Source organism: Myxocyprinus asiaticus, chromosome 7, assembly GCF_019703515.2.
Source record: "Myxocyprinus asiaticus isolate MX2 ecotype Aquarium Trade chromosome 7, UBuf_Myxa_2, whole genome shotgun sequence".
NCBI classification, from domain to species: domain Eukaryota; kingdom Metazoa; phylum Chordata; class Actinopteri; order Cypriniformes; family Catostomidae; genus Myxocyprinus; species Myxocyprinus asiaticus.
This window is the reverse complement of record NC_059350.1, coordinates 49,734,524-49,759,091: the sequence shown is the minus strand read 5'-3', so window position 1 is coordinate 49,759,091 and position 24,568 is coordinate 49,734,524. Positions and strand designations below refer to the sequence as shown.

Here is a 24,568-nt window from a genome sequence, read left to right as displayed (position 1 = left end):
AGTAGTTTTGTTTTTTAGTGATGATGATACTGTCGTGACCTCTTCTGGTGACATGTGGAAACGGAGGGGGCACAATTTTGGGAGGCTGACTTTTAAAGGTAATCAACTTTTATTCTTAAAAAAAATAAATAAATATGTAAATATGTTTATTTAACGTTTAATTTACATGTAACAATTTTTATTTACTCTAATACTATGTTTAATAATAATACATAGAATAAAACTATTCTACAATAATCATTTCATTGTCTGTCCAGTAGATGGCCATGTGCAGGCTTGTTTCAAAATTTCGGCATTTTGGTAATTGTAGAAATTGGTTAATCTTCGTAGAAAATTGTTGATATTTCTCTTGCATTATGTATTAACATGATGACTAATTCCACAGAAAATATGCAAATACATGGAGATAGTGAATGCAACGCTCAAGTCACAGTACATTAGAAAGTGGCTCACTTTACAGCTATGAGGACATGCTTGTGTTTCTAGTATTGACAGGTCACCTTAAAGGGCTTGTATTGTGCAAGGTCGTATATTCAAATGGAAAAACAACAGTATTCTAAAATACTGCCAGATTTTTCCAAAAAGACAAATAGGTCGTTTTAAACCAAATACGACATCAATATATCCTACCCTTACAACAACTCCCCTTATTTTTTCCTTCCTTAAAATTTACAGGTTTAACTTAATTCTAAATTAAATTTAACTTAATTTAAAAGGCCAAAGCATTTTCAAATATTTTATTTTTTTTTACTAATTGAGATATCTATCTATCTATCTATCTATCTATATATATATATATATATATATATATATATATATATATATATATATAAATAATATTATATTATATATATACATACATATATATATATATATATATATATATATATATATATATATATAAATAATATTACATTATATATATATATATATATATATATATATATATATATATATATATATATATATAAAAATAATATTATATTATATTATATATATATATATATATATATATATATATATATATATATATATACACACTCTACATTTTATATAGTAGCCTATGTACATATAGTATGCCTTTATATATTTTTCATATTCTATTGACTAGTATGCCCAAGGTATTTTAAAGAATGTTTTTTATTTATTTATTTTATGTTTCAAATACATTTTGGCGTATGTTTTCAGTCTGTCCGGAAATTATATTTTAATAATAATAATTAAATAGGCTGTTTGACATGCCATTGTGATGTCATGGTTTCAACGCGGGCGTCTCCGCCCACTCGCTTTGTTTTTCACTGTCAGACGCGGCGGTGTGTGTGTATGAACGCTAGCGTTACACCATGGCTTTTGTGTAGCTGGGAAAGACGTATGATTGAATAGTGCCGATTTAAAAAAAAAAAAACACTGATCTCAGCTAAAATCGAGATCTAACTTTAATTTGAATTAATAAAAGATTACTGATATTTTTCGCCGCTGGCTGGGCTGACCGTACATGAAAATGGATCAGGCGGCGAACCGCTATCAAGTGGTAAGTTATATACTCGTATAATTATTGTTATATAATACGATTAAATATAACATGTTTGGTAAAATAAGATGTAAGATTAAAGATAGGCGGATAAAATGGCAGTGAGCAGCAGAGCGGACATGACTTCCGCATCATCAACTCACATATTCAACGCTGCGAAGTAATAAAGGACCATTCACACAAGATGTGTTCTTGCGTTCAGAAACGCGTTTTTAAAAGTTGAACTCGTTTCAACTTGACACGCTGTGTTTAAAACAGTAGACGCTGTATAAACAAGGCAACGTCAATCTGACGCATACATAGACCACTAACTAAAACAAACAAACCAGAACAGACAGAATGCAAGAAACGGTGTAAATGGCCCCTAACACAGCTGGAGAGCTGATACAGTGGCTGTGTTTCAAAACCTAGTGAGAATCCTACCTAGACAGCATTTTGTCGTGTTTGGAATCATATGCGCTTTTGGATTGACGACGCCTCAAAATGAGTTGGAACAATGTGTTTGGAACGTTTTAATGCATTTTTAAGCCATCATGTGCACGTGAGTTGCGTTTAAAATGTCGATTGCATGTTGAGGCGTCATGCGCACTTGGAACGTTCAAACACATTAGAGGGATCATAAGCTCAGTTTGAGACATAAAAGGCGCGTTTAGAACTTTGAATGCATGTTGAGGCATCATATGCACATTTGGACCATTCTAACGCATTTTAAGACGTCAGATGCTTTTGAAACATCCTAATGCATTTTGAGGTGTCATAGGTGCATTTACAACTTTGAAAAGTCTATATGTTAAGACATCACATGCACATTTGGAATGTTCTAACCCATTTTGTGGCATCATATGTGCATTTGACCCGTTCAAATACATTTTAATGCATATATATGTTTGAAATGTTCACACGCATTTAAGGCATCATAAGCACATTTTGAGGCATAATAGACGCCTTTAGAAATTTTAATGCATGTTGAGACATCATTTGGACAAATGCATGTTTTGACTTTTCTAACACATTTTGAGATGTCATATGCTTTTGAAACGTTCTAATGCATTTTGAGTCATTGTATGTACGTTTGGAACGTTCAAACACATTTGAGGCATCATAAGCTCAGTTTGAAACAATAGGCGCATTTAGAACTTTGAATGCATGTTCAGGCATCATATGGAGGCACATATGACTATGCTATTGAATTTTGAGATGTCATGCTTTTTAAACGTTCTAAGGCATTTTGAGGCATATGCACGTTTGGACAGTTTTAACGCATTTTGAGGTGTCATATGCGTGTTTGAACGTTCAAACACATTTGAGGTGTCCTAAGCACATTTTGAGGCATCATAGGCACATTTAGATCTTGGAATCCGTGTTGAGGCATTATGCCCTTTTAAAATGCTCAGAAACATTCTGAGCCTGCACATGCACATTTAGACGGTTCTAAAGCATTTTGAGGTGTCATAAAGGTGTTTGAAATGTTCTAATGCGTGTTGAGGCATCACATACGTGATTGGAATGTTTAAATGCATTTTGAGGCGTCATAGGTGCGTTTAGAACTTTGCATACATATTAAGGCATTATATGCACATTTGCAATGTTCAAATGCATTCTGAGGCAACACATGCACGTTTGGACCATTATAGCCACATTCAGAATGTTTGAACAAATTTTGAGGCGTCATAAATGCATTTTGAAAGTTCCAAACACACCTATGATGGCAAACGTCCTGCTGCTTTGTAGGCAGCTTGTTAGATTTTGACTGTATCACGTGTGTGTGTGTGTGTGTGTGTGTGTGTGTGTGTGTTTTTTTCCATCCTGAACAAAAGGCCCACATAAGTATTCTGGATCCAGAGCCGATTATTATATTTTTGAAATCTGTTGGTGGCTTTATGCACAGCTGAGAAGGGTGAAAGAAGTAATACTGTGGTATTCTTTGAAGTATCAGTAGCCTAAATAATAAAATGGAGGTTAAAGTGTATATAACAAGAGATTACTCCATCTAACATTGAGTAAGGCCAAAAAAAGTAATGAAGGAAAAACCATTCTCCAATTCATATGCTTTTTAAAATACCCTGTTATTTTCTGTTCTTAAAATATTGGAGGTCTGTTTAATATATTTTCTTTTCCAAAAAAGAACACCGCAAATGAAATTTAATTCCGGGAGTGTTGGGTAATTCATCTAGCAGGCTGCTGTATGTTCTTTTCATCGTTTCAAGGAAGGAAAAAAATTGCTTGCCCTTGGTCACAAACTTTTTTGATCTCGTGTTAGGCAGTTGCTGTGCAACCACCGCAAAATAGCGCCTTCAGATGTGTTAACAAATAGGCCTAGCTGGTCTTTCCATTTGAAGGTAAATCGATATTTAGGTGCTTGTGGCTTTACTGCAGTAACCATTCTTAGAAGTCTCTTCCTTTGTTATTTTATAGCACTCAGCCTCTGTCACATGAGCTGCTCTTCATTGTTATCCATTTTATTATATCTGTATCACAATATTGATGTCTCCTCACTTATCTTTGTCTTTCTGAAATTGCCTGTAGTCAGCACACGGCAAAATTGTGCAGCAGTTTTTGTAGAACCAGGGCCTAGACAGGCCAGTAGAGATCAGCAGTTACAGAAATACTCAAACCAGTCCATCTGGCACCAACAATCATCCATGCGATTATCTAATCAGCCAATCGTGTGGCAGCAGTACAGTGCAGATATGGGTCAGAAATGTGATTTGGAGCGTGGCATGATCGTTGGTGCCAGATGGGCTGGTTTTAGTATTTCTGTAACTGCTGATCTCCTGGGATTTTCATGCACAACAGTCTGTAGAATTTACTCCGAATGGTGCCAAAAACAAAAAACATCTAGTGAGTGGCAGTTCTATGGACTGAAATGCCTTGTTGATGAGAGAGGTCAACAGAGAATGGCCAGACTGGTTCGAACTGACAAAGTCTACGGTAACTCAGATAACAACTCTGTACAATTGTGGTGAGAATTATATAATCAGAATGCTATTCTGGGATGCGGGTTGGTGCTGTTTTGTTGACATGAGAGGGAGCTACTTAATATTAGGCAGGTGGTTTTAATGTTGTGGCTGATCGGTGTATGTGTTGCTTATTCCTAAAGATGCACTCAGTAACTTTTGTCTTTGTGTCATCTTGGACTTAAACTGACACCTAGCAGCTTGAATGCAGCATCATTTCAGATGCCGTTGTCGAAATGTAGTATTCACAGTCAGCCATGATAACTTTAATCGATGAGTGAAAGTGTCAAATAACAGGACGGTTACTGAGATTAAGCGAGTAGTTTTTGGCTGGTTATGCGATTCTAAAATGGCAGCCCCCATGTGCGGACCCTCTCCATGAAGAGTGAAACAGCTTCTAAAAGGTTACTGATATGATCCTACATATATTGCAGAATTACAATTCATGTCTTTAGGAGTTAAACTTTTTTAATGAGGAAAAAATTACTGAGTGCACCTTTAATAATTGTGTATTTTTGGACATTCTTTTTATGTGAATATATAAAGGTGCATTTTTTAGTTTCAACACTATTTGTACCTCAGACCTTTGTTGGACAAGAAAAACTAACTTCATACTACGTGACCCACATTTGGTTATTGACCATTGAAAATAATAAATGTTCAGATGAAGCCACACTGAGAGCCCCATCTCTCTGGGTGATAAACATATAGGGCCTTAAAAATGAAGATACAAAAAGGAATGTTTGTTCTGAACTTCTAGCGTTATCGGCACTCCAATTTGGAAAAACAAAAAACATTTTTCTTCTAATTTTGGAATTGCACCATTGGCATAATGCAACCAGGGGTGCAGAAGTCAACTGATTTTAGTAATAGATCTACCAGTCTCTGTGTAAAAATAAAATAATGACGCTGCCACCCTATAATCCATTTGTCATTTAATTTAACAACCAATTAATCATAAATGTTAATGCTACAAAACGCATATGGAGGACTCCAAATACCACATGCAAAAAGCCAGTTTATAAGCACAATACAAATTAATGTACTTAAAGGTGCACTCAGTAATTTTTTTTCTCATTACAATTTTTTTAATTCCTAAAGACATGAATTGTAATTTTGCAATATATGTAGGAAATCATGAACACTCACATGAGATAAATACTCCAGTCATATCAGTAACCTTATAAAAGCTGTTTTATTCTACATGGAGAGGGGCTGCACATGGGGGCTGCCATGTTAGAATCACATGACCAGCCGAATACTACTCGCTTAATCTCAGTAACTGTCCTGTTATTTGACACTTTCACTCATTGATTAAAGTAATCATGGCTGACTGTGAATACTACATTTCTACAATGGCATCTCAATCTGGAAACGATTGATTTTAAATGATGCCGCATCCAAGCCGCTAGGTGTCCAAGCCCCAAGTTGACACAAAGACAAAAGTTACTGAGTTCATCTTTAAGAAATAATTATTGAGATTTTCTCATATTAATACATTTTCATTTCACTGTTTATCCATTCATTTATGTTTAGTGCCAGTTTTACTTCCTAAACGGCATTAAAAATGATTCATAATCATTGTTTTTAGTGCAACACTGGATTAAGTCAAGCCCTTTATAATTACAAGAAAGGGTGTGCGTGCAGAAAACATAAACAACTGTAAGGGGGCAGGGGATAGGTAGAAATTCCGGAGGTTCTACCCATCTCCGCCCTCTTGCATTTTTCGTTAATGAAATATATAACTTTTTTTACACTAGTTGCGGAGTTTTCGGTGGACTAATGTGGGTGCTGTTTCTGTGCAAGTCTAGTCATAACATAGATTGGCTATACCTCTTATCTCCAAACTACACATGATGGTTTCCCCTAACAGCTTACTACAAACCTCGGAGATTGACTGACTGCATTGGAGATGTTTCCTTCGTCCCTGGCCAGTTGTTGTGTTTATGTAACCACCCTCCAAGTTGTCCTCATTACAAAGTGACTGAGAGAGCCTGATTTGCCATTGTTCCCGAAGTCCTTGATGTGGCCTCACAGTGTAATCATTCTCATGTGAACTTCATCCCTCATTGCATCTAATTCTGTTTCTGTTTGCCATTTCATTGAGGATAGACGAGTTAAACCTTAGAACATTGACCTATGCAAAGACTCCCACTGCTCTTAGCCTTGAGGCTTCAGTAGGCCTCATATATTATGGTATAGGGATGGGCACAAATACACTGAAGTGACAGCAATGATAGATCATAAAAACACTATAATTACGTCACTTAAAAAAAAAAAAAATCTAAACATTCTAAACATTGCTTTTAGTCCATATCTGTTAGCTTTAAAGACATCTATATGCTAGTGTACTCCAAAACAATGTGATAATCATTTAAAATGTACAGACTTTTTATTCTGGAAATACAGACCAAAAACATTGGTGACACACTGCACTTCCTAATTTTTTCCAATCAAATGCGTTCTCAAGAGCAAGAATGTCCCTCCCCCTTAAGACTAGGGAATTCTTTATATTTTGCGTGGTATTACGTGTTGCACACAATCAAGCGTTCTACCCTTTAAAGTATACTCTTTTGACTGCAAGCCCATACAAACATGTTCAATGCATGCACACTATGATGACACTGTGATAATGGTTAGTACATTTTTGACTAGTTTCTCACCTCTGGATAAGAAGATCGATACATGGCCCAATGTGGTTATTAAACCGCAAAAGGGTGTGATTTAATTAAAGAAATGTGTTGTCTGTATGTGCTGCACACTTCAAAGTGAATGAGTGCTCCACTCTGTCACCCACTACACACAAAGGGTGAACATGATGCTCATGATACGGTGTTGTCAGTGTATGAGTGGTTGGCTTCACACACATTCACTTTAAAGTGAGCAGCATATGCAGACTAAATATACATTTTTTATTAAATTGCAACCTTTTGCAGTTTAATAATCACATTAGGATACATTACGATTTTAATTTGATTAACTGTGCATTCAAATATTAATTTTCCCAAATATGTCAAATTCCATGTCATTTTAATGTTAATTCTGTTTTTATGACTGTATTCTGCAATTCTGTCCAAGTTTTCCGCATCGAGGAAACTATAGGGCCCTCCTTGCATTCAAAAACAACTAGACGGAGAACAGTCGGTGGACTGGAATAGAACAAATTACGGATGTTGAGACGTGTTTTTAAAACACGCCCTCTTACAACTCAACGCAATTGTGCGAGATGCTGAAAAAATGATGTAACAGCCAAAAATGTCCACTCGCTGCATCACCCCACAAAGAGCAGCCATGAACCATTTGGCTCTTTATCAAGGCACTTAACCCCAGGTTTCTCCAAAGGTACCCTGTAATAAGTGTACTGTAGAGTTGTTTGGCACAGAAGCGTCTGCTGACAGGACTACTTTTACGACACTGCATGTGATGTTCACGAAATTCACCAGGCCCCTGGTATGTACACCATTAGATGATTGGCTTGAAAAGAGCCATTAAACAGGTGCAGCTCTAGGGACAACCTTGTGCCTCAGTCTTGAGGTTTGCATTACCGTCACTCTCCTGTTACTGTGTGAACTATGCTGTTAGCAAACTTTGTTGGCAGAGTCTCTGTGTCCATCCTGTTCCTCTGATATGCCAAATGAGTTCCCTGAAATCTTGAACTGTCATATTACCATGAAGCCTCAGTGCTCAAAAAATATTTTCAGGTCACTTCATGTGGATTTAGATTCAAGGCGCCTTTTCAACGCCAGATTTTTCATTCAGTGCCTCTTTTTAATTCCACCCTGGTATTGGAAGTTTTGCTTTACAGATTGTTTTGTTCTTTGTAGGGAAAAGGGAATAAGGTTATGCAACCCAAGAGACCAAACTGTTACTCAAGTTGTTGACATGTTCCTTGCAGTGTTAGCTGATCTCCTCCGTTGAGTACATCACGGTTTCAACTGATCCAAAATGATTTCAAGATGGACCTTTCCAGGACAGCACAGAGTATATTAAAGTGTGGTATTTTGCATATGTGCTGGCAAAGTTTGTAGGTTTAAACATGACAATGGACGACCCATGAGCTATATGGATGGGAAGCGGAAGAAAAGTACCTGTAGCTCAACTGGAAGACCATGACGCTAACAACGTCAAGATCATGGGTTAGATTCCCAGGAAACACACAAACTGATAAAATGTATACCTTGAATGCACTGACTTTTTGAAACACTTGAAAGTCATTTTGGATTAAAGCGTATACCAAATGTAATGTAAATGTTAATTTACCGATTCTGTTTTCTCTTAACAAATCCAGTTTCTTAATGATTCTTATAGAACTTGTGAAGAAGAACTATTTGTGAATGATGAATGCAATTAATATCGGATTTACTGCCCTTAGCAGCCTGTTACAAAATTATGAGATCATTTCACATTTGAAAAGATTCTGGCAAAATATGTTCAAACAAAACCAATTAAAATATCTCACTGTATGTTTCACGCTGTTAATTCTATAGAACCGGCTCATAAGATTCATTCATTCAGGAATCAATCTACACTGGTTGCGATGTATGCTTCTCACTGTTGATTCAAAGGAACCTGCTAATAAGAGTAATTCATTCACGAATAAGTCTAAACTGGTCGCGCTGTGTTTTGTGGTCTAGATTCAAAAGAACCGGCTGATAAGAGTCATTCGTTCGGGAATCAGATGACACTGGTTGCGCTGTATGTTTCGTACTGTTGATTCAAAAGAACCGACTCTTTTGAGCCAGTTCTTTTAAATCTACACTGCAAAATAGATTCCAGAACGGATGACTCTTATCAGTCATTCATTCACAAATTGGGCTACACTGGTTGAACTGTATGTTTTGTGGTGTAGATTCAAAAGAACCTGCTCTTAAGATTCATCCGTTCTGGAGCTTTTGCTTTGTGATACTTTATTAGCACAGTCAACACCAATGCACAATGTGCAAAGACGTGGACTGTATGCATGTCTAGGAAAACTAGGCTAAGTTGCGCATGGACAGAGCTGTGCTGATGCAAAAATGTACGTTACATGCACTGTGCATGCAGAAAACCAAAATATACTTTAGCCTTTAATGTCAATCCCTTCTAAGTTTGAGTTTCTTTAGTGAAACATGGCTTGTTTCCATTTTTTTTTGGTCCATCTGCAGTTGCACAATGAGGACGACCCCTCTGAAGGGTCCGCCAGCGGCGAGCCATCCACTTCCTCCCAGGCCGCTGCTGCTGTGGGCGGTATTAGCAACCCTGCGGCAATAGATACAGAAGCCCCACCTCCTCCTTATGCCAGTGTGGCCCTGGGAGCAACGGCCGCAGCAGGTATGAACACCTGTAGGAGTGTTACCTCCTCACACGCCACACCTGTTTCACAACTTATTGAATCTTATTGTCATAGCGATTATCGTAAAATATTATCATAGTGATAAAATGGTAATGTTAGCAAGTGTGATAATGGTGATATGTCAGATGTAGGGATACAGATATGACCAGTGAATAGTTTTGGCTAACTTGACTGAATTTATGTTTGCCATGGCATGATTTTAAGACTTAAGATACAAAGAGGTATTATGCTTGAATGCTTAAATTAGTTATTTAGACATTGTTAGAAAGGCAACAAAAGTATGGTGTTCAAGTTTAAGGTAAGTTTAGGTTTTAGGCTGTAGTTCTGCATAAATAAATAGAAAATCTTTCATTTAAGTATAATGTTTATAGAGACCAAAAATAGACCACACACCTAAAACTGACACTATCTACAAAACAAAGGTTGAAGGGAGTCTGAAGGTAAAGTGGTTCAAGCTGAATTAATTGCAGAGATGACAAAAAAAGACTCTGGGTGGTTCTGGATGGTTGCTAGGGTTGCACAAACAGTTCAGGATGAGTTATGCACCAAAGTTTAATATTAAAGGTTAGGTGTTTGTTTTAAATTCCTAACCCTAAATATGTAAAATAGTAATAGTGATTCTTGTCTTATCAATACAATGCTGCCTTGAAATACTGCTTGAAAGACTCATAGCTAGAAAAGTGTGGCATATGGCTAACCTGTGTCTTTTATCGTTTTGCAGAGAGCACGTTTCCGGGGGACTTTCCCGTGCCGCCACCATACAGCATTGCCACATCTCTGCCTACATACGATGAGGCGGAGAAGGCCAAAGCAGCAGCCATGGCGGCTTCAGCGGTGGAGGTTATGCCACGAGTGAGTATCTTATCCAACTACGCACCCACTCATTATGCAGAACGATGACTGCGACTTTCCACTGTGACTTCAGTACAGTCTGCTAAAAAATCCCTAGAAGGAAATTGCTGTAATGATGAGTTTTGCTAGATGGAGTGATGTTTATTTTCAACTCTTAAATCTTTTCTGCCTTTTAAAGGAATAGTTCACCCAAAAATGTCAATTCTGTTTGTTCGAAACCTGTTTAACTTTCTTATTCTGTGGAACTCAAAAGGTCAGTGTTTTTAAGAATATCCTAAGCCACTCTTTTCTACATAATGAAAGTCGGTGGGGACTTGATCTATTACGCTCAAAAATGATCAAAAGCACCATAAAAGTATCATAAATGTAAGTCATACCACTCATGCGCTATATTATTCTATATAAGTCTTCTGAAGCCATTCAATAATTAGTTTCGTAGCCCTAGTAAATAAGTTGTTATTCACTAGGGCTGTCATGATTTTTACATTTGGCTGACAATTACCGGTAATTGTCATTAAAATAATTGCAATTTATGATGATTAATTGTCATACAAATTGTCATACTTAAAGGAATATTTCAGGTTCAATACAAGTTAAGCTCAATCGACAGCATTTGTGGCATAATGTTGATTACCACAAAAAAAAGGTAAAATCTTGGTTACAGTGAGGCACTTACAATATGAGTGAATGGGGCCAATCTGAAAACGTTAAAATACTCACTTGTTTCAAAAGTATAGCCACAAGATATGCATGTTAACATGATTTTAGGGTGATGAAACCACTTACTAACCTTTTCTGTGTAAAATATTGCCAATTTTACAACTGAGTGCCATGGCGACGTAATATAAATGTTTTTTTTTTTTTTTTAAAGAGCTGAGAGTCAAAATTATTTTGAGTAATCAACATTATACCACAAATGCTGTCGATTGAGCTTAACTTGTATTGAACCCGGAATATTCAATTAAGATAAAATAGGAATATATGATTTCCTTCAAAACTGATTAAATATTGCACAAGGGAAGAATGTGCATTTTTTGTAATATAAGATGTCCCTCTTTTAGTCAACTTTAGTCTTGGTCTACTTTACATTTACACAGTCAACCTAAAAATAAAATAAAATAAACTGTAAATTGATTTGAAAATCAAATTAATTTAATTTAAATCAAAACACTTTATTTGGACACTAAAATGTGATTGGAATGTGAAGTGCACAATTATTGCAGTTACCTCAAATAATCGCAATCAGGCCTATAATTTACTGAAAAACGTCCCTTCCGCCAAAGCTGTGAAACAAATGGCTACAGAAATGGCACCTTGACGCCAGATGCTTTTGGTGGTCATATCTAGAAGGTAACCATCCAGATATCTAAAGTCTCCCGAGAGATGCGTGCGACTTTCACACAATGTGTATATTATGTTTATTAGGAGTCCCACAGCAACCCTACACCAAAACCTAACCCTATCTCTCACCATGTAGATCTTCCTGTTTGTCTCATTTGACCACAAAATATGCAGGAACATTGTCATTTGATGCCATTGATGCCATTTTTGATTTGAGAGCTATAGCTGATGGAAAGATTTTCAGCAAATAACGACTTAAATTTCGGTCTGCTCCTCACACAAAGCTATCGTACGACTTCAGAAGTAGCTCATCATGGACTATGAGTGTATTTAGTGAGAGAGACAGTTTTAGTATGTGGTGTGCCACAAGAAACCGTGACCTACATAAAGAGTCCCATAGATACAGTATCATTTCTAGGAGCTTAGATGAAGATATGTTATTGTAAAAATGTCTGAATGTCATTGCATTAGATAACAAAATGTCAAATGAAGTGGCATGTGCAAACTAGACCTAGATGCTAGACCTTTTTTTTTTTAAGCTAAAGTCACATTTCTGAGCCATTTTAGTGGATGTATGAAGTCAGTTCCCCTTTAGGTTAATACAGATGTCCTAGAAGAATAACCACTGTTAGACTATTAACTATGGACATGTTCCAGTAACATTTGCCGACCAAAAAAGTGTACATATAATTTGAACATTATACACTGATGAGCCAAAACATGATGACCACTCACAGGTGAAGCGAATAACGTTGATCATCTCTTAACAAGGCCACATAAACGTACAATCAGTTCTCGAAGTCTCGCAGTGGTGGGTACCTACCGACAGTGGTCCGAGGAGGGACAAACCACAACCCGGTGACATGGTGTTGGGCACCCAAGGCTCATTGATGAGCGAGGGCAACGAACCCTAATCTAAGTAACAGCAAAATTATTGAAGGCTATCCTGTCTGGTCTGAACCGACAGAAGGTCTATTGTGGCACAAGTCGCAGAAAATTTTAATGATGGTTATGGGAAGAATGTGTCACAACACACAGTGCCTTGCACCCTGCTGCGTATGGGGCTGTGTAGCCGCAGACTAGTCAGAGTGGTTATGATGACCCCTGTCCACCACTGAAAGCTCCTACAATGGGCACGTGAGTGTCGGAGCTTGACCTTGGAGCAGCGGAAGAAGGTCGTCTGGTCCGATGAGTCCCGTTTTCTTTTACATCACATGGACAGCTGTGTACTTGTGCACCGTTTACCTGGGGAAGTGATGGCACCAGGATGCACTGTAGGAAGACGACAAGCCGGTAGAGGGAGTGTGATGTTCTGGGCAATGTTCTGCTGGGAAACCCTGGGTCCGACCATTCATGTTGATTTCAGTTTGACACATGCCACCTTCCTAAACATCGTTGCAGACCAGGTACACCTCTTCATTGCAGTAATATTCCCTGATAGCAGTGGCCTCTTTCAGCAGGATTATGCCACACTGCACGCATTGTTCGGGAATGGTTTGAGGAACATGATGAAGAGTTCAAGGTGTTGCCCTGGCCTCCAAATTCCCCAGATCTCAATCCGATTGAGCATCTGTAGGATGTGCTGGACCAACAAATCCGATCCACAACAGATCAACCTCGCAACCTTCAGGACTTGAAGGATCTGCTGCTAAAGTCTTGGTGACAGATACTACAGGTCACCTTCAGGGGTCTTGTGTAGTCCATGCCATCGGTGGGTCGGCACTGTTTTGGCGGCACACGGAGGACCAACATCATATCAGGCAGGTGGTCATAATGTTTTGGCTCATTGGTGTATGCATTGCTTTATCATTTAAAACCTGACCAACTGAAATGTTTTGCTTAAAAAGTGTGCTTGTAGTATCTTTCATTAAAATAAATTCCACTTGGTTTGATGCTTTGTTTTCTAATGTAATTACCTGTTTAAATTAGCTTTAGTGCCCCAATACATTTTGGGGCCACTTTATGTTGTATAAGAAAGTCTAAATGCGGAATTAAAATATATATATATGTGACTATCAGTTTTCATGTTCATAAATATAATGTTTCTAAACCAAGTATTCCTCTTGTTTTCTATTTTGTTGTTGTAGTCTAGCAGCTATGTGGTTATGGTTTTAATTTGTTAACAGTTCATTTTTGTGAGCTGTTTTCCAACCCAAGCTCTTGTTTGTAATCTGTTCCAACGTTTAAGTACAACCACAAGAGGATTATTCGTCTGAAAAGTTGTTTATTTTCTGGTGTTGAGCTGACAAGCAATGTATATTTTTTATGGACACAGATAAAAAGTAGCACCATTCTGCAACAGCAAATTGAGGACACAAAGAACAGAGCTCGCTCAAGCCCTGTTATGAAACCTCTTCAGGAAAAAAAAAAAAAGAATGAATTAGAGCATTATTCAAGATGGTTGATTGTTATACAACATCTCATCACTCTGTTCTGAGCTGTGGTAGCGATGTGAAGCTGAACTTAAAGGGATAGTTCACACAAAAATGAGCATTTTCTCATCACTTACTCACCCTCATGCCATCCCTGATGTTTTTGACTTTCTTTCTTCAGTAGAACACAAACAAAGATTTTTAAAAGAATTTCTCAGCTCAGAATGTTGGCCAGAACTTTTAAGGTCCAAAAAGCACATAACGGCAGCATAAAAGTTATCCATACGACTCCAGTGGTTTAATCCATGTCTCCAGAAGTGATATGATAGGTGTGGGTGAGAAACAGATACATTTTTAAGTCCTTTTTTTACTATCAATTCTCCTCCATGCCCAGTAGTTGGCAATATGCTTGAACAATGCGAATCACCAAAAACAAAAGAACTTGAAAGTGAAAGTGAAGATTTATGGTAAAAAAGGACTTAAATATTGTTCTGTTTCTCACCCACACCTATCATATCGCTTCTGAAGATATAGATTTACCACTGGAGTCAGATGAATTACCTTTACGCAGCCTTTATATGCTTTTTGGAGCTTAAAAGTTCTGGCCACCATTCACTTGCATTGTATAAACCTTCAGAGCTGAGATTTTTTTCTAAAAATCTTTGTTTGTGTTCTGCAGAAGAAAGTTTACTCACCATCATGCCATCCCAGATGTGTATGAATGATGAGAGAATATTCATTTTCACCCAAAAATGAAAAGAATAATAATATAGTTACATCCATATGTCTTTTTCTTTCTTTCTCTTTCTATCTTGATAAGGATGAGGATTTTCCTGTTCCTGATGACTTCAGTGATGCCGATCAGCTGAGGGTCGGAAATGATGGAATCTTTATGCTGGCCTTCTTCAGTGAGTTAAACAGAATGTGTGTGTACAGGTTTGGCAATAGAGCGCAACCGTGCCCGTCCACTTTGCCAGCCATCTTGAATCTAGAAGTATTTTTCCCATTCATTTTTTCCATAGGGATTTCATAAAATCCTTCATAAAAGATTTCAAAGCCATGAAAGCTCCGAGGTGAATGACAACATTACAAACTTTGATTTGAAGCCACAAAATGTTTAAAAATTGAACAAAACGACAAAGGTACAAGACTGTGTACTTAACGTCTCTAATGAGGGAATTAACTACAATCCCATGAGCATTGCTAATGACATAATCAAATTAAAAACAATGTAAATATATAAAACTATAGATTTAAAGTTGTTGATTATAATTAAAGAAACAAGACGTTTGAAGTTTATAGCAAGATGTTCAGATATACACTATTATATAAGTAGTTCGAGAGTGTAGGGAGACTGCGTCATTCACAGTGCAGTCGCTAAAGAGCTCTTCTGGCGCACTTTGTTTGCTGTGATTCTCTGATTGGTGAAACTTGTCTTGAGCAACATGGGTAGTGTAGTTCTTCACTATGAATTCTGCTATTAAATACAGTTTTTAAAATAAATGAATATGGAGTAATGCAGACTGATGGCTTCAACAGAAGCATATACCATCGATTAACGACGTCCGAGTTCACGGTAAATCTGTATTTAAATGTTTACAAGTTATATTTGTCTATGGAGAAAATGAATGAGATTTTTACTTTCGGAACCAAACTGTTGCGCTCTGTAGTTGTGAGGTCCAAGGTCTTTACTACTATGGTGAAACATGACGCAAACTGACTAATAGGACATTTTCAGCGGTCCTCACTTGTCATAAAGGGTTTGGCAATGTTCGGAATAGCATACTATCGTACTACTCATACTATTTTATCACTATACTATCTGTGAACACCTGAGAAATCTGTATGCACGGAATACCCATACCTACCACTAGCAAAAATGCTCAGTATTCAACAGAGTACACTGCATTGGGATATTGTATCCCACAATGCAGTACACTTGACTTGACACCATTTCTGACATTTTTACATGACATTGGGTTATGAATGCAAAATAACTGGAAATAACATTTATACGCTGAATTTGCTGAAGGAAACGTTCTTGCTGCATGTCTCGGATACTATTTTTTAAATTAGTATGCAGTATGGAGTATATACTGTAAAGTAAATGGGGACGCTAGGATTTCAATCTGAACACAGCACAGTTTTTTTGAGACTTCACTTTAAGGCCAAATTCTGCCATCAGTTCTCCTTGTACACCATCTGGTGGCGTTTTCATATATTGCACATAGAGTGGCTTTTCACTACAGCTTCCCTTGTTATTGAGGACAGAATATGCTGGTTTATCTGCAAGCCAGAATTACCATTATTATTATAATTAAAATTATAATTAAATGATAATTTTTTAAAATCTTAAAATGTATCATTTCAACTCTAAATTCTGATTGAAAGAGCCATGTTATTAGAAGCTTTTGAAAAAAAAATCCAATATATACACGCACACCTGTTAACGTGATTTATTGAAATTCTATGTGAAACTGCCAGTTTGCTTGATAATGATAAACAGCCTACAGTTGGGTAAATTAACTAGTTTACTTCATGTTAAAATAGCTTATTCACATCATACTAATGCTAATAAATCATTATTATGCAATTTATAATAATAATAATTTTACACCATTATTATTATTATTAATATTAATATATAAATTGTGTATATATATATATATATATATATATATATATATATATATATATATATATATATATATATACACATACACACACACACACACAAATTATTTATTCATAATAATAATAATAATGTAATTATTTATAAAACGTTGGTGTCTTTAATACAGTTAAAAATACAAAAGAAGTCCTGCGCCAATTCATTAAGTCACAAATATTAAGTGGGTGCGTCGAGTCAATTCAAATAGATCAAAGAAAGCAAAAAGGAATCTGCACACCAGGCCATAAAACTTGCACACACACACACAAAAAAAACATTCAAAGTCCAAGATCCATTGAGAAAAATGTTTTACTGAAGATTTACCATGAATAGTAACAAAAGTGTACAAAGCGTGCACAACCAAAAAAGCTAATATGTGCCCAAAAAAAAAAAAAAAAATTACTCCCTTTTTTAAATTTTTTTTAATTTTTTTTTAATTTTTTTTTTTATATAAGCAATATGCCATGAAAGGACTGGCATTACAGTAATTTTATCACAGTTAAGGATTTTTTTAGGCACTTTTTTTATTATCTTAAAATGTATCGTTTCAACTCTAAATTCTGATTGAATGAGCCTCATTGGAAGCTTTTGATAAAAAAATCCAATATATACACGCACACCTGTGAACACAAGTTATTTGAATTCTATATTAAACTGCCAGTTTGCTTGTTAATCATAAACAGCTTACAGTTGGGTAAATGAACTAGATTACTTGGTGTTAAAATAGTCATACTAATAATAACCATAGTTATCATTATTACTATGCAATTTATAATAATTATTATTTTACGCCATTATTATTTTATTATATATATATATACGTATATACACCGATCAGCCTCAACATTAAAACCACCTGCCTAATATTGTGTAGGTCCCCCTCGTGCCGCCAAAACAACACCAACTCACATCTCAGAATAGCATTCTAAGATACTATTCTTCTCAACACAATTGTACAGAGTGGTTATCTGAGTCACTGTAGACTTTGTCAGTTCAAACCAGTCTGGCCATTCTCTGTTGACCTCTCTTATCAACAAGGCGTTTCCGTCCACAGAACTGCCGCTCACTAGATGTTTTTTGTTTTTGGCACCATTCTGAGTAAACTCTAGAGACTGTTGTGTGTGAAAATCCCAGGAGATCAGCAGTTACAGAAATACTCAAACCAGCCCATCTGGCACCAACAATCATCCATGCGATGATCTAATCAGTCAATCATGTGGCAGCAGTGCAGTGCATAAAATCATGCAGATACAGGTCAGGAACTTTATGTTTACATAAACCATCAGAATGGGGAACAAATTTGATCTCAGTGATTTGGACCGTGGCATGATTGTTGGTGCCAGACGGGCTGGTTTGAATATATATAACTTCCGCCATTTTACTTGGTGGATAAATAGTTTATTCTCATAATAATAATAATAATAATAATAATAATAATAATAGATTATTATTATTATGCAATTTATAATAATAATTATTTTCCACTATTATTATTATTATTATTATTGTTGTTACATAAATTTTAAATATAAAAATGATTTATATAATAATAAATATAATAATCACAATAATAATAATTAGTCTATAAAATATTTATTAGCTAATAATAATAATAATATTATTATTTATTAAACGTAGGTGTCTTATCATAATTCAGCTGGCATTTAATATAAGCAATATGCCATGAAAGGCTTTATATTACAGTAATGTTACCATGCTTAAGGGGGTTTTAGGCACTCCTACATGAGGTAAAATCACTTTAACAGACACTTTTGAAAAGTTCGTTTTTTTTTTTATTTTTTATTTTTTTAAGTATAGATGTTTATTTACAAGGTAACCTACTTTTCAAACAAGCTTGAAAGGCTTGCTTTTTTACTTCAAAGTAAGGACTGTGTCCTAATTTTGTTTGCAGTCATTTTTTCATTAATACAAATTTACTTTCTCTCTCTCTCCCTGAAATCAGTGGCCTTTCTCTTCAACTGGATCGGTTTCTGCTTGTCTTTCTGTTTGACCAATACCATCGCTGGCCGTTATGGTGCCATCTGTGGCTTCGGCCTCTCGCTTATCAAATGGATCCTCATTGTGCGGGTGAGTCTTTTATTTCACAGCTTTTCAAACATTTTGAAGGACCACAAAATATGAGGACCCGCTTTTTGAAATATAAAGGTAGCTATATATTTTCATGTGTAAACTGAAAAATAGTAAGCATGATATTCTAAATAAAGCCTGTTTCCAGATTTTTTCCAAAACAAAATAATTGGCTTTTACATCACCATTGTACAAAAAACAAAACAAACACATTTTTTTTTCTTCGTCACAACTATATGCTGATTAGATTTTTTATTTCTTTCTTTGAAAATCTATGGCTGTAAATAGAATAAATAATAAATCTGTTTTTTTCTGATCAGTCATTAGAAAGCAGAATAAAATGGTTATGCATATTAGTAAATGTGTTAGTTTTATTGCTTTAAACCTAGGTAATTAATATCTTAAGTTGTCATGTTAACTTATGTTAACGTTGCAATTTTTTGTTTCTCTCAAATTTTACATGGACCCCCTAGTACACCCTTGAGGCCCTCAGTTTGTCTGTCGTGGAATAGCTCAAAAACAGAGGAAACAAAATTTAGTCAAAAGAAGGATTGGCCACTTATTTGCATATCAACGACATTGAAAGTCTGTGTTTGATGGGATTATTTTTCATTTCAGTTTTCAGACTATTTTACTGGATATTTCAACGGGCAGTACTGGCTCTGGTGGATCTTCCTTGTTCTTGGTAGGTACAAATGATACACCATTTTGTGACGTTTCTACTGTGAATGTCAAGAAACACATTTTCTAGATTTATGTAGTCTGTTAATATCAGTTTTGTTTTGATTTGTTCACCAGCACTCTGGCGCCATCTGCTGGCTGATTACATGACCTACAAAATTTTACATTCAAAATGGAACTTGTTTTTAATCAGTAAAGTTGACGTAAGCAGTGTTGTGGTTTTCGGTGTCCAAGTATATAATATAAACATTAGGAGAGTCATCATAACACATTTAGCATTATTTATAGAAGCGATCTTCCACTGTGATTACGCTTTTATGGTTTGTGCTTCTTCTAGTTAAGTGGAATAATACGATTGTGGTATTTTCTCTTCTTATTTGGTATAATATGGTTGCAGTATTAACTGTATTCAGCTTTTTTCTCTTTGTTAATAATTTGCTGTTATGCATCATCTGTTTGACCTCTGACCTGACTCTGCGTCCACTCCAGGTCTCCTGCTGTTCTTCAGAGGGTTTGTGAATTACTTGAAAGTTCGTAACATGTCAGAGAGCATGGTGTCTTCACTTCGAACCCGCTTCTTCCTCCTGTACTAGAGGTGAGGCGTCATTATACACACATACAGTGGGTGTGATTCTACCAAGAACATAGCAGCAGCTTTATAGTTTAGCATTTTTTTATTTGTCATTCCAATTTAGATGAGTTTTCATTTTGACTGTTAGTTTTAGTTTAGATACTTTTTTCCGCTTCTGTTTTTAGGGCTAAGCTAATGCGTTAACTGATTTAAATGTTTAATGTGTCATTTTCATGTTGAATGAAGACAGGATGTATGTTTCAAATTTGATAAAATAGGTACTGAGTATCTAAAAATACAATGATTTCAAGGTCGTATTTATTTTATTTTTATTTCAGTTCATAAAAATGTTTCTATGTAGTTTTCGTTAACAGGTGCAAATATTTGTTTGTTTTTATTACATTTCTTTACGAAATAAGATTAATCAAAATCTGAAAATTTGCCCTATGATTTTATTTGATTCAGGTATTTTAGAACGATTAATAATTATTTTCAAATAAGCTGAATACACAAATGTAACAACGTAGATTTTAACAACTGACAATAGGTCAAGAATTGTATTTTGGATTAGAAAACAACATTTAATTAATTGGGTATTATTATAGTCATTATAATCGATTTTTAAGATTCCTGCACTAGTAACAACACCAAAAGTAATTGAAAATGTATTGGCATTGATCGAACAAACAAATAGTCCTGCCCAAAACTCATGCCATTGGTTCAATTAAACAAACATGTTGAAAGTGTCTCATAGTAATTTTTTTAGTTGTCTCTGCTTATAAAGCTCTGAAAAATGACAACAAATGAGCACCTTTAAATGACAAATTGATGCACTGAATCGTAATTGTTAGACATCTTTTTACAAACTCTATTGCTACTTGTTCTAATTCCATATATAATTGTATTTATTTATTTTATTTATTTATTTTTTGTGGTGGTGGTGTAATGGGACAGACCATCATGCAGTAGTATGTTTCTGCTTTTACAGTAGTGCCTGACTTGTTTTAAAAAAAAAATGTGGTTAAATATTTGGCGGCTGTTACTCAGTAGCTGATCGCATTTTCTGTGGTGAGTCTAATTACTGCGGCTGTCATATTATGTGTTGAATGTTGTCTTGACAAGGAACACTTCCTCTATGGCCAGGAATTACCTAATGTGCAAAGTAACCAAGCAGGAAAAGAGACTGCAAACATTTGCATTTGCAACATTCTGGGAAAAAGAATTGATTTGAATTGGGCTGGGCGATATTGCTTAAAAAAACAAAAAACAAAAAAAAAAACATGCTGATATTTAACAGGCTTTTGATGATTAATATACATTTTGTTAATTAACAATATCAATGTATGTTCTGAAAAGGGTGATTTTTTTCCCAAAATCAAAAAGTTCCTTTAAGCAATTAAACAGTAAAAATCTGTAATGTTTAGATCTAAAATCTGAAATGATTAAGGCATGTTTTCCCACACTTTTTTCACTAAATAAACGCATGGAAGAATCATATTTAACCAATTTCATGAATAAATATAACGATGCATAGTAATAAACGGCAATATGTACCTACATATAATATCTATTAGAATAAATACTACAGAAGTTGTGGCATTTTTCATATGAGTAATGACACAAACAAAGAGTTCTGAATCAATTTGCTGAAATGGGCAGTTTGAACTGATTCACGGCAATGAATCGCATCTTACCAACAATAATGCCATCAAGTAGATTCAAAACTAAAAACTAAAATACAGTAAAAAATAAGCATGTTTAGATCTAAAATGATTAAGGCATGTTTTCCACACTTTTTTTTTGACTAAATAAACACATGGAAGAATTCTATTTAACCAATTTCATGAATAAATATAACGATGCATAGTAATAAACGGCAATATATACCTACATCTATATCTATAAAAATACATGGAAAATGTCAGAACTTTCTTAACATTTGAGTAATGACACAAACGAAGAGTTTTGAATTGATTTGTTGAAATGGGCAATTTGAATTGATTCACGGCAATGAATCCATCTTACCAACTATAAATGCCGTTTTTGCTACTGAAGCTTAAATCGGAGACTATTAAAACATCTTATCGCTCTCATACTCGTAAGTATAAGAAATAAAAAGCGCATTTAATCATGCATGTATCTTCATATACTGTGAATATATCGCCCAGCTCTAACTTACAGTACATGTGAAGCAAAGAACAAAACTATCTAATTATTTTGGATAATACTTTATGCAACATATTTAATAATTCTCACTCCAAACAACATGAGATTTGTGCTTTTATTGCTTAAAAACATTGGCACAGCAATTTGACCCTATTCGTGGAAAGTGCCTTTTACTGAAGTAACCGATTCAAGCAAGTTAAACATATTTGTTTGGCTCGATTTTTTTTTTTTTCTTCGCAACCACTACAAAAAGTGATTATATATTTGTTCGCTTGGACATGCTAATCGGATGTAAATTGGTTCATTGATGATGATTCTCATAAACGTTCTTATGCAGTTTGCCATTGTGGAAAAGTTCCAAAAAACAAGCTTCACTTTCATTCAGTCTGTCTCTTTCAAGGTCGCCTCACCAAACATTCCTCCCTAATGTGAAATTCCTTGATGATTTGCAACCCGTCAAATGAACTGGACTGGATCCCACAGAGGAGAAAAAGAGGAAGAGAAAAAAGACGGGAAAAAAACAGTATCAACTCAAATGCCAAATATTCTGAACTGAACTTGGTAAAAGTGGAAGTGGCTTTACTGCACTTTGAATGAGTGCGGATCTGATATGTTAAAGGCATAATTTACGCAAAAATGAAAACTCTTTACGAATTACTTTCTTCCTTTGAACACGAAAATATATTTTGTAGAATTGTTAATGCTGCTTTTTCCTGTATAATGAAAGTGAATGTTGACTGAGGCCAACATTCTGCCTAACATCATCATTTGTGTTCTTCGGAAGAAAGTCATTTGGGTTTGGAACAACCTGAGGGTGAGTAAATAATGACAGAATTTTCATTTTTGGCTGAACTATCCCTTTAATAGTGTACATTTTGGTTTATATTTGAAAATTGACAAAAAATGGAGGACAAAAAAAAGTTCCTTATCAGTTAATATGTCCACATACTGCATGTGGAGTAGTGGATTTACGTCCTTGGGTTGGACGAACTGCAAAAGATCAACAGAAATATGCAGCCAAGACGTCCTATGCAATGCCGTTTACCAAATTCAGTTAGTCTTGACAAAACTAGACTAGAATTCTTCTCTTAGCTTTGATGCATCCAGGGCCTTGGCAAATTTTATTGCATTGCAGTATTAATAAACCAATCTAGATAGAGTTTGTTGATCTCATAACTTTAGCTAAGCTAATGGCAGTGTAAAATAAAATTGCACAGTTTTTTTCTCTTCTTAAGTTGTGTCTTGCTTAACTTTATAGTAAATGATTAAACAACTTCATTGATGTTTTTCAAAACTGGAAATGGAATTTGTACTTATCCTAAAATATATATTTGCCTTTTGCACCTTCTCAGTTTTTGTTCCTTTTTTATGATTATCGTTATTAGTTGTTTTAAGTTGCGACTTTGCTCAAGCTGTGACCTGCCTAGATGACTTTAGTTACTTTACTGCCTGAATGCTACTGTCATTTTGTTTCTATTCCTCACAAGCCTAGCAATATTGGATATTAAAAAAGAAAATTGCATGGTTAACCTGGTTACAGCTGTTGAAATGACAACTAATCTAGTAAACAAAACCTGATTTTAAAAAATGCAACGTATATTTTTAAATGTATTAAAACAACCAAACTGTTTTTGTTGGAAAAAAATATTGAGGATATTCTCTGATTGGCAGAGATTATTGTGTGCTATGTTTATTCTCTTGTCTTGCAAAATGCCAATAAAATTCTAAATCCCGGGAACTTTTTTCTTGGCCTGTTGTTGGACCTTAAACATTTAAGTGTGACAGATTATTTTACTTTAAAGTCAACATGAAATCCATGCTTATTTACTTAATACATGCTATTTAACCTTGTGCGACCTTGAGTACACATGCGTGGACGTTGTATTTTGGCTTCACAAATTAATTTAAACCGACTGATCTCAGTTCAGGAGACTCTGGGCTGTCATTAAAGGGTTAAACTTGCACCGAAAAGAGTCATGTGACCAAGCAACATGGCGCTGACCACA

General features: G+C 35.4%; 1 protein-coding gene across 2 annotated transcripts; it reads left to right on the top strand.

Annotated features, from left to right (window-relative positions):
• The first annotated feature begins 1,291 nt into the window (after positions 1 to 1,291).
• Positions 1,292 to 24,300, top strand: ndfip2 (Nedd4 family interacting protein 2). Of its 2 annotated transcripts, none has more exons than XM_051702201.1 (8): positions 1,292 to 1,531; positions 9,633 to 9,798; positions 10,542 to 10,672; positions 15,206 to 15,293; positions 19,020 to 19,144; positions 19,763 to 19,829; positions 20,315 to 20,420; positions 22,963 to 24,300. In XM_051702201.1, exons 1-7 carry the CDS (start codon positions 1,496 to 1,498, stop codon positions 20,416 to 20,418), a joined length of 717 nt encoding a protein of 238 aa, XP_051558161.1. In that variant the 5' UTR covers positions 1,292 to 1,495; the 3' UTR covers positions 20,419 to 20,420; positions 22,963 to 24,300. The 2 variants fall into 2 exon arrangements, with proteins under 2 accessions (XP_051558161.1, XP_051558162.1); XM_051702202.1 differs by having other exon boundaries at positions 22,948 to 24,300.
• Positions 24,301 to 24,568: the final 268 nt, after the last annotated feature.